Consider the following 16,983-nt stretch of genomic DNA (forward strand, 5'->3'; position numbering starts at 1 on the left):
TCCTTGCATTGTGATATATATTTGCTCACTGCAGCACCTATAAAACTAACTAGCTAATTTTGCTGCGTGGGTGGCTAGAACATGATAATCTGAGGCAGTTTAAGTGATGGAACAGAGAGCATCTTTCCGGTTGCAGTGAGATTGCACGTGTAAATCATTTCTACATCTTCAACTTTACAACAATCACTACAGAAATCGTCAATCTGATTATAGCAAGATTGTACGCGTAAATTGTTTCCACATCTTGAACTGAATAATAATCACACCATCTCTCTCCTGTCTTCAGTTTAGCAGCCATCTGCTGTACAAAATGAGGCTATTACATACTCTCAGAGTGACACAATAAATTCAGCTATCAGATTCACCATCTGAGCATCAAAATCAGGACCCTCCATTTGAAAGTGACTAACACCTTTAATTAGATGGGTTTCGGTTCGCCCTGCAGCAGTTCTCAACTTATTCTCCAGTTGTTTTACACTGGTGAAACCGTCTTTCGTACCCATTACAAAAAGTTTTGGTTTTGAGGATTGTAGTATAAATTTGTGGTGTCTTCCAAACAGGATTGAAGCAGTTAAACCAAAAGGGTATCCCAAGCTCACAAAGCCAATGACTTCCTTTATTTGATCTACTGCAGAGCCAGCAATTGCTGCACCTGTGTCCAGGAATGAAAAGACGAAAACATGGCGCAAGTGAACCAGACATCTATAGAGAATATTAACCATGAACTGGGAAATTTATAACAAGCTCCCTAAGGTTATTCTTGAATAGAGTGACTGGAAATATAAGAATGGAGAGGCTGTTCTCTTTAAAAAGTGGAAGGCTGAAATTGAATGCATGCTCATCCTTCCTTTTGCCATGCCAAAAGTGAGAAAAAATGGGGAGGAATTGTAAATGCAAAATGGGGAGGACTTGTAAATGCAACTTCTTGTCCTTCCAAGTCTAACATGGTAAAAGGACATATCCTTTGTTCCAGCAATGCTTAAAACTCTTTCCTTCCTTTTTTCTTTTCTTCCAGCAATTAATAAAAAGAGAATAAAATAATTTCTCATCCTTTCATTTGTATTTTCTGCTCTTTCTCCCTTCCTGATTCAAAAATTTCCAGCTTTTAGTTTATCTCACAATGTCCCTTGGGTATCATAAGAAAAAGAAACTTAGTTGAGTCATTTAAAAGTTGAAAAGCAGCAATTCAGTGTCAGAAGAAAAAAATTGACAAGAATAGAAAAGAAAACCAACCAAAACATCGTATCAAATGAAAATTTGCACATGACAAACATTCTTAGCATAGTATGCACCAAATCTAAAAGTCAACATTGGAAACTCCATGCATTTCTCACACTAATTTTATTTATAATCTGCAGAAGCAGTAACATGCAGGAGTAAGTCTTTTAACATTCCCATCTATTTGTTCGGTTCGATAATCTACCACCTACATGGATCCTGGAAGACCAACCATGGTGAACAAATTATGCATGTTGGAAAGGACTGAAAATGCTGAATCCAATGAAGAGATTTCTGGTAAAAATATTTAATAAAGTACCAAAGGAGCAAATGTTCACATTTTCTCAACAAGGACTAACGGAAGACAAACCAATAAAATGCACCAAAAACTTGTCAAGAATTTTATTTGGTAAAAACATTGAAAAGTCAGTATCCTACAGAGTTTAATGACATCCAGTACTGTGATGTTGAGCACAAATTTTATTTGTTTTCTTTAGCACAAATTTCAAGTAAGGTGAGCATGTTTAATTTGAAGATCACAACTCTAAAACTCCTCCTCGCTAAGAATTTCTCCTGTCCTTCAAAGTAGCCTTGAAAACTTTTCAGGTGTTTTAGTTTGTCCTTACTCTACATATTGGAATGAAAACAAGCAATTTGTTACAGCTTGAAGCACAAGTTACTCATTCATCATGGAACATTTATGTCTAGAGAAGAAGTAATAGAAACGATATATATGAAGGGTACCATCTCATGTTCACTAAGCATAATTAATCAAAAGTTGCAAATAAAGCATGTGTTTAGTTGCAGCTTAGAAGGAAACAATAACAATTGCAATAACAACAATAAAAGCATGGTCCTTGGATGTTAGGAAGGTGAAGCCTCTCACTTGCAAATGCATTAGCAAGATACCTAAAATTTCATTTCATAGGACATTTGTCAAACTTTGTTACTTTTGGCTGTCTCCCTTTAACCTTAGAATATGATGATGGGCAATAATTTTATAATATGACTCTGTATTTGCATATATATATATATATATATATATATATATATAGGTGATAAATACTTGCACAAGTCCAGCATTTGGTTCAAATTTAAGACGATTATAAACATCCTCAGGTTAAGCCAATGAAGCTCTTTTTCCCCAAAAGGTCATTCTCCAGCAACCCATGAGCAACCTTCTGAAAAAGACCATTCCAGCGGTGCACCTGCCCTTAAATTATTCATTCAGGCAATACTTAATAATACCAACAAGAAGTCCTGCCTTTCCCCAGTCTGTTAAGCACTTTAAAGTTATGACTGCAACTTGCAGAATTACCACCCTAGGCAGAGTGTTCATCAACAATTGTGTTTTGGAAGGCGTGACAATTACGCATTGAAAGTAGTACGGCTCTACTTGTTGACCAAAGGCATGGTATGCTCAATAAATCATGGAAAATTTTACTTTGATCAGTTCCACCTTATACAGCAAAGAACAGTCCCTAAGAATAATTTTGCACAATGCAAATAATGCAGCAATTTTTGGGACTTCATTATCAGGCTTATCAAGTTAAGGCAACCATATTAGCACAACTAGGATAGTTCCGACTGCAAACAGAACCTTCTCTATCCTAAATGCCCCATAATAATCTCAACTCAAAGGCATCATAACCATGTATGTACATCTTCATTTGCTCGCAAACGTGTGAATTGCATTCGCAATGATTGATTTCAGTAGTAATCTTTTTGATCGACAAAGTTGAGGTAATAATCTTTATACAAAAAAACTAAAAAAAGAAGAAAACAATTACCCTATTAAAGACTTCTTAACAAAGATATTAATTGCGGAGCAATGAGATTGAGTTTAACTTTGAGCATAGAATTAATAATTCCCATACATTTTCCTATCTAATAGTTTACCTCCAACAAAAAAAAAGTGTGTAAAGAGTAGAGAAACCCTGCCTAAACAGCACAAAATTACTGAGATAAAAAGAGCAAAAGAAGTAGACCTACCAGCTGAAGAACCAATGAGGAGAATACGGTTAGCATTGAGATTCCGGGTGGCCCATTGGCAGACGGAAACTACGTCGTTAACTTCGGAGAATCCGGTGATAGATGGACGGCCGGTGGATCTGCCGGCGCCCCTCATGTCGAAGGTGACAGCTGTGAAGCCACGATTGGCCAGCCCACGGGCCATTCCCTTCATGAGGCCTTGGCAACCTCCCAAAATGGAGTAGGGGTGTACGAGTACAAATACCAAATCGCCCTCTCCGTCTCCCGCATTTGGCTTGAAGATCCGGGCGTCGAGCTTGACGCCGTCGCTGGCCTCAATTGTACAAAACTCTGTGCTGCTGGTATCACCACTCATTTTTCAGAAGATTTTTATTCTTTGTTTTTGCAGGGATTAATTGATAAATCGTGACACTATTCTGTTTGGGGGAAATGGTAATAGAAATTGAATTTGCATTACATTGATTTAAAGAAGGATTGATACCTTTGTTGGCTGTAGGCGCTTGAGTAATTGAGTTTAGATTTAGTTGTTGGTTGTGGGGTAAGGGTTTTGAATGTTAGGGATTAGATATTCAGAAAAAAAAAAAAATGTTAGGAATCAGGCAAGACTTTACAAACATTTTTTTTTTCTCTTTTGGTGAAATATATTATTGTTGAAAGATAGGTTTCTGTCACTACTTTATTTGAGAATTTTAGAAAATAATCTAGTGATTTTGATAGCACTAATTTTATCTTATAATTTTATGTGTCAAGTTGGAATTTGAAGGATGTTGAGTTCATATTTTAAATTTTCTTCTAGTGGAAAAAATATTGAAAAGCAGAATAAAGCATAAACTCATTATTGCTCGCATTTGCCAATTGCGAATAAATTAATCAAATGTCAAAGTAATGTGGTAATGGTGGCATGATGCTACAGACACGGGATATGGCAATTGTGCGTGTTCTCGAACAACAGCCAGAAAAGGGAAAAATGGTGGCTAATTTCAATCCATTAGTCGATGTGGAAATGTGTGTACTTTCTGAGAGTAAGAGGAAAAAATATGCTACGCTGTAGCACATCAAATCAAATGGGCTAAGTAACCACCAGACTAACATTAACCAACAAAATACTACTATATAAAGGAAGGACCATTTACTTTCTTGGCTTTTTTCTTTGTTGTTTTGAAGCTGCTGATTCACTCTCTCTATCACCTCTACCCCGTTTACCAGATGGAGTAGGAGGTGCAGCACCTTTATTTAGTGGTCTTCCAAGCGATTTCGTTGCTGGGATAGTCTTTTCCTTTGCCTGCTTTGCATCTGAACTCCTTGTAGAGACCTGTGCTTTCTTTCCACTCCACTTGACGTTTTCATTCTTCTTATGCTCGGATCCTCCACTTCCCTTTCCATGCTCATTCTTCTTAAGATTGGATCCCCCACTCGCCTTACTATTTTCATTTTTCTTGAGCTCAGATCCTCCTCTGCTGTTATTGGAAGCAGTGAGTGGGGTACCCTTCAATGCATCTAATAATGTACTGTTGTTGGAGGAAGAGCTTTGCTTCATTCGATTCAAGAAGTTAGCTGCACTACGTTTCTTCAAGTCTGCACTTGATTGGTTGTTCTTATTTTCACATCTAGGGTCCGGTTGCTGAGAAGATGACCCTCCCTTCCCTTTGTTGTTCTTCTCTAAATTTGTGCCTGACATTTGTTTGGAATTAGTGCCAGTACCATTTTTGGCATTTTTCTTCAAGCTCGTGGAAACTGAAGCAAATCTATCTGCTGATCTCTTCTTCGTGATTCTTGGTTCTTCAGCCCTAGCAGGCTGTTGACGGCGGGATGGGTGCTTGGAATCCAGGCCAGCGCTATCCTCAGTTGGCATTTTGTTTTGGTCTCTCTTCTTATCAGATGCTGATGATGATGCAGATGCTTTTGCAGCAATTGAGCTACGTTTCCGGCAAACAATCAATTGACCTCCAAGCTTAGGTTTTCGGAGCAAAGATTCTGATGGTTCAGAGCTTCCCTTGTCAGGCAAGGATGCTTTTTGTAGTGAAGCTTGTTTTTCAGACGATGAACCTGACGACTTGGCATTTCTCCGAGCCATCTCGTTTGCAATAAGATGTCGAAGCTCCATTGCAGCAAGAAATTCTGGGGTATTCTTGCCGAAGAAGACCATGGCATTGTTGACAAGCAGCAGTAGATCGCGAAAGAACTTGAGATTGCTATCCGAATAAATACCTTCTTTGACCCTTCTTTGCACTGTTTCAAGGTCAACATGTTGCCGGATCAAGCTCTTGTAATTTGGAGCTTCCTGCGATGCAGAAGTAATCAGCAAATACATAGTTGCTGCGTTACCGTTAGTGGGATAGGATAACATTGGCCATTGTCCAACATCCATATCCCAATTCTGACAGACTATTTACTTGATTTCAATTTTGTAAGTTGTCTTTTTTATACCGAATCCGCCCGCTAACATAAGCCCGACTTAAATTTACCAGTTCAAAAGGGCAACCGACACACAATTTCACCGGCCCAAATAATTCAGACAAACGAGAATATTATTAGTTTCAGAGACCCAATCAATCAAATCTCCAATGAGTTTGACACGTCAGCTCACATAATTGTCTCCACCAAGAAAAAAAAAATCCTAATTTATACGTCATCACTCATCGCCAATCACCTTTCCTATACGCTTTTTTATGTTTTTATTTTCCAAAAATAATCCAATTTACTAAAATTGAATAAATAAATTCACCTGGCTGTCGAGCCGGCGCAGGAATAGTGAGCCGAGCTTGTGACCTTTCATATGATCTAGAAAGTCGATTAACGGCTGAGATTCAACTGAAGCTTCTAATTTAACGGATGGAGACCTATTGTCGTTTTGGAGATCCAGATTCTTAGTGCTCCCGGGAAGCACGTCGTCGTTTTCACCATCTCTCCTCGATTTAGTCGCTGAGCTTTGCACGTCTGAGTTACATTCCTTGGTCGTCGCTTCCTCATCTCCACACACTCCATCACCACCACCATCCTTTGACTCGGCCACCGATTCCACTAACTCAGGTGAGTGACTCACCGATTCCGGTTCTACCTTCACTTCGTTCGGAACCGATTCAGGTCCAGGCTTCCGGTATTCTCTCTCCACACTATCTGAACTTCCATAACCCGAATCCTCTTCCTTAACCAGCTTATCCTCCATTGTCCGAACCGGTTCTTCATGCCCCTCCCCGATTCGACCGGGTTCTTTCACTTTCACCTCGTCTCTCCCGGCTTCTATTTCCCCAACTCTTCCGTCCTTGGGAACGGATCCATTCACGGACTGCTCATCCTTCTTGTTGGCCATCGATGACGGTGACTTTTCCAGCTCATCCATAATAACTTTTACCTTATCTTCAGACGCATCTCTCTCCGGCGGAGCCTCCGCCTCTTCACTTTTCCTCAGAACTGATGCCTTCTCCTCTCTAATCTCACTCTCTGTCGAACACCTCTCTCTTTCTTCCTTCATTTTCTTCACCTTCGATTGCAACGTCCTGCAACAATTTCCCACCGTAAACTAGACGACCACAAAATTTCTCCAGATGAAAAGGAAAAAAAAAAGAGGTCAAAAAATAGACGAAATGGTGGCAGAAGGGAAAGGAACGAATACACGATGGATAGATCGTAACGTTCGAGTTCGCGGCGGAGTTCAGCAACGCGGAGCTTTCGCAACTCTTCGAGCAAGGGAACCGATTCATCCGTGGAGATTATACTACCATCATGATCGGCAGCTTCGACGTCGTCGTCCTTGTAGTCGTTATCAGTATTACGAGGATCATGTTTGAGGAGGAATCGGCGGGTGAGGTCGAGGTATTTCATCTGGCAGTTACGAGGGGTTAACGATAACGAGAGGAAAGGAGAGGTAGACCGTTTCTGGATTTCGAGGGCGACGGATTCCCAGCTGTTGGTGCCGTAACGGTTGACGGCGCAGACTAGCAATAGATCTTCCCATGTTCCCCAGTGGGCGGCGTCGTCGGAGTCCAGTCGTTCAGCTGGGGCCTCCGATTTGTTGCCGTAGTCTCCGGTGGATCCGTTGGGTCCGGCCATGATTCCGTTCGGATAAGAATCAAACGGCGACGTGTTTTATGTTATGTCCTGCTTCGCGATTCGTTCATTTTCATCGTGTTCTTTGACTACGTACTCATCGAGGAGCATGTTATTATTAGTGCTGTTGTTTCTGTTAAATTAAAAGGCATGGGATGATGGGTCTGTACTCGCTAGAAGTGTAAAGAAGAAAGTACTTTACTTATTAAAAAAAGAGTACGGCGTTCTTGTTGAATTGCTAATACTAGGAGTATATGGTACTGTATATACATCTCCGACGGCATTGATTGGGCTCGGAATGGTTTGGTTTTGGTAGCTTTATTACACCATGGAATATGAATTGCATCCTTTTTGTTTTCCTTCTTTTTTTATTTGGAAAAGTTTTGCAATTTGCATTGCATCGTCTATTCTGTTAGGCTAGTAGTTTGTAGTGATGATTTGACCAAGAATTTGAAATCCTTTCGAATTTCTTTATAATTGCTTGGATTATTTAGAAGACATTTGGATTGGTAAATTACTAATTATTTTAGTTTTTCAAATGTATATAAATAATTGATGAATTACAATTCAAAATGGTTCTTAAATAATCTAAACAATTAAATCGATTTGGATGGATTTTAAATCCGTTGTTAAATTCTTTGACCCAAACGAAAATTTTGGAGCTACACTTTAAATTATAATGCGTATTAATATTTTAATACAAATTCTTTTAACACGTGAATTGACGCACTCACATTTATTAAGTCTATCATAAAAAAATACTTGATCTAATCCTTGACAGACACTGGTAATTGTTACATGTAAATTTTCGGCAAATGTCTACACTCCCCACCAAGCATGTCTTCAACACCTCTTGTTGAACTCCATTTGGATTACATCTTCTGGATGACTTTTTTCTTTTTGTTTTTTTTTTTGAAAAAGTACCATTGTGATATTTTATTTAGAAATTATATGTGTGATAAAAAAAGTTAATCGGTATATGAATTAAGAATCTCTCCAAAAATTTAGGGTTAATTACACTTTATTCCCTTGAACTTGGAGGTAAGTAACACCTTACCATCCTAAACTCATAATATGCACAGTTTACCCCCTAATGACATCAGATTTTAGAACTCCATAAAAAAAATTCGATGAACTGACATTAATGCCCATACATATTATCTATATAGACTACCATGTCCATTGGGTGGAAATTTTAGCGCCTTAATAATAGAAACTCATGTGATGTTAAAGAAAAAAAGAAGAAGAATGACAAAAAAAGAATGGGGAGATTAACGAATGAAGCATCTTATTTGTCGAGGAAAGAATAGAGAAACAAGCTGAAAAATGATGCTGCTGACTTTTGAGTTGCTGAAATTTGTTCTTAAACATATCTTTTGGACAATTTAGTATGAAACTTGTTTTTGTTAATTCAGTTGCCAATCAAATGGGATGATATTCCCTCTTTTGGAATGCTTTAAAAGCCGTAGTCACAATGATATTATTTTGATTATATTGATGAATATCTATGGTATATGTAATATGTTGCACATGGAAGCTAATATTACATTATTCATTCCTGGACAAGTTTAAAGTATTGCAATCATGGTAGCCAATGCCTTTCTAATTACTTAGAATATTTATTTATGCCTATTTCAGTTGGAGTTAGTTTTGGAATAAAAATTGGTGATGTCGCTCAAAATCTTGAAATTGTTAACATGGGGGTGATGTGTATATTTCTTTAGTATAGGAGGGCAAAGTGTTACTCATCCCCAAGTTTAGGAGGGTAAAGTGTAATTAACCCAAAAATTTATTCGCAGAATGTCAAACAGTTTAGGGATGCGGTGCCTCGACAAACTCTTTAATTTGCAAGACAAATTGTACTGAATTCCTAATCCCACCTGATTCAAGTATATTGGATTCATAATATTTGAATTGGATTCAATAAGATCAGGTGCAGTGACCAAATTCCTCAGGATCATAGCCAAGTATATTGGATTCATAAGCTGGATCTTAATTAGTGAATTCCTAATCCCACCTGATCTCATAGCTGTAAATGCTAATCACTAGAACAAAGACAATTTCTCCGGCACTAAGGTTTGTATCTGAAAAACATTGGAGCATATGACTTGCCCCTGTTGTATTTCCAGGCCAATAGAGTTCAGAAAATTCCAAAGAAACTAGACCTGCACTTTCACAAGCACTTGAGCTGAATAAAATAATTCCTCAAGAATTCATTTCTGTCTAAAATGAATTACTAGCAAATCGGCAAAAGTATGCTAATGGTGAAATTCTGACAAGCCAACTGGGTATCAAAGTTAAATGGCATCATAATGGATAGCAAGATCCAACATGCTAGTATATGAGTCCAAGCAGTAATGCTAGATTCAAACAAAATATTACTAGCATTCCGTCCTGTGACATATACCAGTAAACACAAAACAAACTATCCATTTTTCAGTGAGTCAGTTACTACACTTTTGACAGCATTCCAGAGGCCCAGTTCCCAATCCAAAATCCAAGATCAGCAGCTCAAGCCCTTGGTGCGAAGGTCTTATAAATTGTCAACCATTTTGACATTGATAAATTCCCTCACTGCGCATGAACTGTTTTCAAATCTTTGCCAATGTTGCACAGCAAGATACACTTTTTAGGCTAGGGAGAAGAAAGATGCCAGAGTTTGGGCAAATTAAACGAATAGCAAGTAGTTTAATTTCCCAAGGTTCTCAAAAGCTAAACTTTAAGAGCTAGTAAAAATTCTGAAGCAAAACTTGATGCTTACTATATCATGTTGTTGGCAAACCAAGTTTAGACCAAGGATGTTAACTGCTTCATCCCATTGGAGTGTAGCTAAGTATTCCATAGTAAACTGTTATTAAAGTATTACCTCTAACCAATCTCATAGCATGGATCCCGAAGAGCCTGGAGCAAAAGACTTTCCAAGAACTATATGACTTGAAGCAACTAGACTTAGCAAGCATTTCAGCCGAAAACAACAATTCACAAGAAATCATTTTTATCTCACGATAACAAGTTAACAACTAACAAGCAACCAAGAGTAATACTAACTGGCACAATGAACTTTGGACAAACGAACCAGCACTTAAGACTTATTTGCATAAAGAAATCCTCATACATAGCTAAAATTGAACATATTAAGCTCACTTCAAGCATAAATAACTAAACAATATACACAAAATTTCCTGAACTAGCAAACATACTTCCCTTCGTTGACAAGAAGCCAGCAAAATATTACTAGGCACTAGCACTTCTTCCTTCCTACATTCTGCATTCTCTACATTAAGCTAAACAAGCTCCCAAAAAGACTATAGATACCTTTTCAACTCTTCAATGATTGCCAAAGGTAAATAAAATTTTTAAACAAGCTCAAACAACAGTAGCACCAACAAAAGTCTTCTTCATCAGTTCCTCGTTCACGTCTCCTTCCATGCTCTTCCCATTAAGTTCTGATTGCTTCCTGTCACCGCCATTGCCCCGCCTATCAAATTTATTCCCATCCCTCCCCTCGACACCACGACCGCTGCCACCACGGCCCCCACTACCATCCGACAAGGATATGTTCATCTTCCCAGCCGCTATATCTGATCTCAGATCATGTAAAGCTTTCCTCAACAGCCCATTCTCGGCTTGAATAATCTCAAGCTGCTTCCTCACATCCAAACACACCCCAGCCACGTCATCACTCCCCGCCAAATTTAAACCCGACCCAGTTTTAGAATCTTTCGAATCCTTCTTGGCTACGTGTTCGATCGAGATTTTGTCCATCACAAGCATAGGGACATTTTTAAACGAAATCCCAGCCGTCCGCACATTCTTCCCTACTAAAACTGCATCATCAACCCCATCCGAAGCAGCAGCCGACGGAAACCTAAGCCCCCACCGGAAATTCAGTACAGCACGGCTTCTCAATGGAAAAGCAGTAGTGGCATTCACGGCCATCCCAGACATCATGCTATTCGCTATCCCAGTCGCCGCTGCAGCTGACTCCGCTGGCAAAACCCCGATTTTCTCCGCACCCGAAAAGAGCCCGCTCTCCTCAAAATACCCGTGCTTCACCAACGGCGGCGCCTCCTCGCCATTGCCAACAGCGGCGTTCAGCTTTGGTTCCACTTTTTTCACCAAAGCCATGGATGAATGTGATTTCTTGATTGAAAAGTCCCCAAATTTAGGCTTGAAGTGGATAAAAAAGCTAGGATTTTGATTTTGACTGCCAACAAAATTGAATTCGGCGCTCATGGTAAAAGGGCTCGAAATTGGAGACCCAAAATTCCCAATTCCGATTTTGCAAATCACGCTAAAAGGGTTTTGAGAATCATTCGGGCGATAAGCGATTTTGAAGGCTGGGCCGGCATCAAAGAAAGTGGAGAGATTTAAAGAGAGCTCTTTGGATTCGCCAGCGACGATTCCTGATTGGAATGGGAAGCTGAGGACATTTAATGGGATTTTTGCTCTGACTAAGGGCTTTTGCTCGTCGCGGAATTTGATTGAGGCCTTCATCTTTCGTCACGGGCGACGTGGTATCTTCACAAATTCGTGCGTCGACTGTGTATAGAAGTAGGTGGGTTTATGGAGTTTATAGCGTGTCTCTGTGTGCGTTTTATCCTAGTGTAGCGGTGGCTGCGTGTGTATAGTAATAGTGAAGCAGAGATACCGCTGAATAGTGAGCTGGACGTTTCACTGGGGCAATCTGATATGGCAATATTTTGAATCTTAGGGGAGTTTCTGGAAGGATATTAATCATCCCATTATACAAGTTCTCCAAAAGGTTTGAAATTCAAAAAAATTGCACTTGAAAGACAAATTTGGTAACGCTCCTCCTACGACTTGAAGGTTGTTAGCACTTTTGTCATTTTCCAAATTTGCGTATTTGCTCTCTGTTCTCATGTAATTTGGGCTTCCGTTATTTGGCCTAGAGCTAGAACTCAATCGAGTAGCTTGATTAGCTGCTCGGCTTTAACTGAGGGCCTGTTTGGCACCCTAGTTTTTTACCAAGTTTTTTAGCTATTAGTTTTTTAACAACTTTTGCTACAGGAATCTCAAAAAACTTTTCAAAGTTTTTTACCTACACACTTCAAAAATTTATACACAAAAAAATTCTCAAAAACTTTTCTTCCTCCCTCACCCAACCCACCACACCAGACACCGCCTCCACCACCTCTCCCGGGGCCGGTCACATATTCCGGCGCCGCCGGTAACCTCAAAAAAAAATTTTGAATTTTTGAGTCCCACAACCTCAAAAATTTATTATATATATTATATATTTATATATTTATTTAAACATATTATAAATATTTTATTTTATTTAAAATATATTTTTATATATTTATATAAATACTATATACCATATAAATTAATATTAATATGAATATGTAATTATACATTTATATCAATATTATATATTATATATTTAATAAATATAATACATATTATATACATTACACATTTATGTGTATATATTTATGTATATTTTTATACAATTATATTATGTATTATGTATAATATAATACATTTATACATAATATTAACACACAATATTAATTATACATTTATACATAATACTAATACATTTATATATTTATATTAATTATATTAATACATTTATACATAATATTATATATTTATAAATTTATAATATATTAATTTATATATTTATATAATATTCATTTATAATAATATACAATTATTACAATTGTAAATATATTTATATTATGTATTATATATAATATAATACATTTATATATTTATATATACCTATATAAATATATTTATTTATAAATGTATTATAAATGCATAAATATATATAAATATTTGAACAATATTAATTATACATTTATACATAATATTAATATATTTATACATTTATATTAATTATATTAATACAGTTATACATAATCATCATATATATTTATAAATTATAAATTATACATTTATATAATATTCATTTATAATATATACATTTATATTAATTATACATTTATACATTTATAAATATATGTATATTATGTATTATATATAATATAATACATTTATATATTTTTATATAAATATATAAATATATTTATTTATAAATATTTATAAATGTATTATAAATGCATAAATGCATATAAATATTTAAACAATAAAAATTATAAATTATAAACAATATTAATTATACATTTATACATAATATTAATACATCATTTATATTAATTATATTAATACATTTATACATAATCATCATATACATTTATAAATTATAATTATACATTTATATAATATTCATTTATAATTTATACATTTATATTAATTATACATTTATACATTTATAAATATATGTATATTACGTATTATATATAATATAATACATTTATATATTTTTATATAAATATATAAATATATTTATTTCTAAATATTTATAAATGTATTATAAATGCATAAATGTTTAAAAATATAAAAATTATAAATTATAAAATACTCAAAAATATGTTTTAAAAATACCTCTAAAAATAATCCAAAAAACGTCTACAGTAACATTTCAAAAACTTCTACAAAAAAGTTTTTCACCTTACAAAAACTTCTACAAAATTTTTTCAAAAACTTCTACAGTGCACTACAGTAAAGTTTTAGACAAACTCCCAAAAAACTCAGGTTCCAAACAGGCCCTGAGTTCGAGTCGAGTTCAATCCACTCGATTGAATTTGCGAGTCAAGTTCGAGTAAATAGATATATTATGGTCTCGTTTGACATGTGAGTTTTTTTTATATTTGTCTAAAATTTTATTGTAACTTACTGTAAAAGTTGTAGAAATTTTTTTTGAATATTTTGAAATGTATAATTTAAAATTTTTGAAAAATTTTTAAGATTACAATAGTTAAAGTTATTAAAAAATTATAGCAGACAAACTTGATCAAAAACTTGCTTGCCAAACAAGATTATTTGAGAACTGTTGAATACTCGCTCTATCGAATACTCACTCTTATATTTAACTAATATATTATAGATAAATAAATTACTATTTTAGATTGTTTATTTACAATAATTGGTTTTGTTATAAAATTAGTGAAGGAATGAGTCATTTTGCTAAAAAAATTCTTCTTCTTCTTCTTAACACATGGCCTTTTCTTTTTGGGAGAGAAAGGAAGAAAAATAAAGAAGGTTGTGTCTTTTAAATATTTGTCTTCAAACATAAAAATGATTACTCCCTCCATCCCAATATAAGAGTCATTTTTTGAAAATTCAACTTTTCATGGAGACATGATAATTATTATGTATAAATGAGGTGGCATTGATGAATTTAAAAATGTATCATTTGAATTCAAAATGTTGTCTTGATAGATGTGTATTAGAATTTTAAAAAGTTGTTTTTTCAAATGGCAATATCGAAAAGCATGTGTTAAATTTGACATGATAACTCTTATTTTAGAACATTAATAAAGTGAAAATATGACACGGAGAAAGTATATTATTTTACATATTGAATTTCTGTGTTGAAAATTTCTTACTTTCTCTCAATTTCTATCCGTGCATGGGTCAAAAAAGATTTCGGATCCTCTATCTAATCATCATGTGCTCCAATTTCTACCTCATCCTATATGTTTTTGCCATATGTAAACTCACATGTAATAGTGTATTTGTTATACACTATAAATATAAATTCACATCATATATTTACGTGTGGTGGTGAGAATAATAAATGGTGGATTTGAGATTAATACAATATCTGGGATAAAAGATTCACGGAGTAACGCTACTATCATTTTTTTCCTTTATAATTTTCTTTCCATCCAAACCTTCTAAATGACGAAAATTTTTAGCGTGTCACCAAATTATGTATTCTTTTTCCCCCAATTCAAAGTAAGTGTAAAATGAAGATTTTCTTTAGCTGCATAATATGGATTTTTTACCACATTACCATCTACACTAATTTTTTTTTTCATATTACCAGCTAAAGTCAAAAAATCACTCAAATGAAGTCACGAATTGTCATTAGAAGTTGAAAATTAGCTCCATTTGCCATTTCCATCTCTTCATTTGTAAAATAAATTAATTTTATATACATTGACAATGTATACACTATCACGATTAAATATACGATACATACACATAATTTGAATTTCAGATTAATTATTATATATACAACAGTGATAGTGTATATACTATCAATGCATAGAAAGTTAATCATTTGTAGAATACCTCATGATTCGACTATTTCTAGATAGTAAACTTCCAAAATTACCCATTCAATGTCCAAATTGAATATTAAAATTGTCTTAGTTAATATAGAAGTGCATAAGTCACTATCTCGTTGGCCTCTATAAGTCAACCTAAGCCTAAACTTTCCTCATCATTTTCAACAAATATATATTTTCCAATGGTAAATGTTACCGGTGCTTCTTAGAAAGAAAAGACAATTTAAGGGCAAATGATGGTTTTGAAGTGCTTATAACCTTCCTAATTTTGTTAGTTCGAAAGAAGTTCAGTGATAACTTCTAGCAAAATTTTAGATTCCTTTTGGTTTAAGTTTTTTTTTTTTAATCTCGGATGTGCTTTATGTATTTAAAAAAAAAACAATTGGATGTTTTTAGGGTTGTTTTTAAAGCCATCATCGCCCTTCCCAACGTCTTGGCTAACGACCAATGCTGTCACCTTTCCGGCTTTCCTTTACTGTGACGTTTCAGTATTCGCCACTTTCTTGCCCCTTAGCACCTCAGCTAGCCAAGAGTTGAGGTTCTGGGGGGGTTTGGGTTTGGTTTATAAGTTCTGGGAGGAACTCAAGAGTTGCCGACTTTTGAGGTTTCTTCTGAAATTAGATTTATAAAAGCCGAATTTCTAAACTTCAGTTTAGAAAAGGTCAAGAGCACCTCAGCTAGCCCTTGCAACCCTTTCTTTCCCCCACACTCTCCTTTCTGGCACCCTTTTTCACCTAGCCCCCATTATTTTTCCCCCTGTTCCTAGCCACCCTTTCCCCACCTGTCCCTTTCCTGCCACCCCTTACTCTTATGATCTTATCTACCTCTTGCAACGCCCTACTTTTTTCTCCTCTCTAGCCTACCGTCTCTTTCCTTCCCTCCCGTATCCTCTTCTGCACTCTCTTCCCAGATTAGGGAAATGGGAGAAGGCCAACGAGTAAGGTAAGATACAAGAGCTGTAGGGGGTCAGAAAAAGGCCGGTGGTGGAGTTGGAGGAAGAGTAGATGGTAATAGGGGAGGATGGTTGTCCGTCTTTTAGGTGTTTGAGGTTTCTAGCGTGTTTTTCTTCAGAAGTAGGCCAATCCAAACATACCTTTTGCATACACCAGGAACAAGATTTTCGTTTCAGATATAACTTTTCATTTTATGCAGAAGTTGACATCCAATTGGGAATATAGTACGTAGATGCTTCGCACTACAGTTGCAAAGAGAATAATGGATTCAAGAAAGGAATGAACAATTGTTATAAACAACAAAATTTGCAGTTTTGAGGACATCAATCCCAAGTACTGGGGACTAAGTAGCAGCTTCAGGAAAATCGTGCATGGACTCCACATAAGCACTCACCTTATAGCAAAAATGTATATCGACGACTTGCTTTGACATGGCTTGTGAGCATAACTTTTTGTGCTAAATGCGTAAAAGGGTTGGCAAGGGGGTACGATAAATAGAAGAGACTATTGCATGGAAGAAAAGATGGATGGATAAAGACGAGGTGGGCAACACAATAGATGGAACAATAATTGCGGATGAGGCTAGGGTCATTTGTATAGACATG

The 16,983-nt window shown here is 35.8% G+C and overlaps 3 protein-coding genes across 3 annotated transcripts; all 3 read right to left on the minus strand.

The window, feature by feature from the left end:
- Window positions 1-98: 98 nt before the first annotated feature.
- On the minus strand, window positions 99-3,738 carry LOC113774737 (uncharacterized protein MT2364-like). The gene is made up of 2 exons (XM_027319348.1): window positions 3,211-3,738; window positions 99-652 (listed from the first exon to the last, which is right to left on the minus strand). The coding sequence occupies exons 1-2, from the start codon at window positions 3,563-3,565 to the stop codon at window positions 330-332; spliced, it is 678 nt and encodes a 225-aa protein (XP_027175149.1). The 5' UTR covers window positions 3,566-3,738; the 3' UTR covers window positions 99-329.
- Window positions 3,739-4,240: 502 nt separating this feature from the next.
- Window positions 4,241-7,694, minus strand: LOC113775178. Its single transcript, XM_027319944.1, has 3 exons — window positions 6,824-7,694; window positions 5,936-6,707; window positions 4,241-5,491 (listed from the first exon to the last, which is right to left on the minus strand). The coding sequence occupies exons 1-3, from the start codon at window positions 7,258-7,260 to the stop codon at window positions 4,340-4,342; spliced, it is 2,361 nt and encodes a 786-aa protein (XP_027175745.1). The 5' UTR covers window positions 7,261-7,694; the 3' UTR covers window positions 4,241-4,339.
- A 2,715-nt stretch (window positions 7,695-10,409) lies between these two features.
- LOC113774835 lies at window positions 10,410-11,939 on the minus strand. The gene has a single exon (XM_027319468.1). The coding sequence runs from the start codon at window positions 11,752-11,754 to the stop codon at window positions 10,624-10,626; it is 1,131 nt and encodes a 376-aa protein (XP_027175269.1). The 5' UTR covers window positions 11,755-11,939; the 3' UTR covers window positions 10,410-10,623.
- Window positions 11,940-16,983: the final 5,044 nt, after the last annotated feature.

This window comes from Coffea eugenioides, chromosome 6 (assembly GCF_003713205.1).
Source record: "Coffea eugenioides isolate CCC68of chromosome 6, Ceug_1.0, whole genome shotgun sequence".
In the NCBI taxonomy this organism is placed as follows: domain Eukaryota; kingdom Viridiplantae; phylum Streptophyta; class Magnoliopsida; order Gentianales; family Rubiaceae; genus Coffea; species Coffea eugenioides.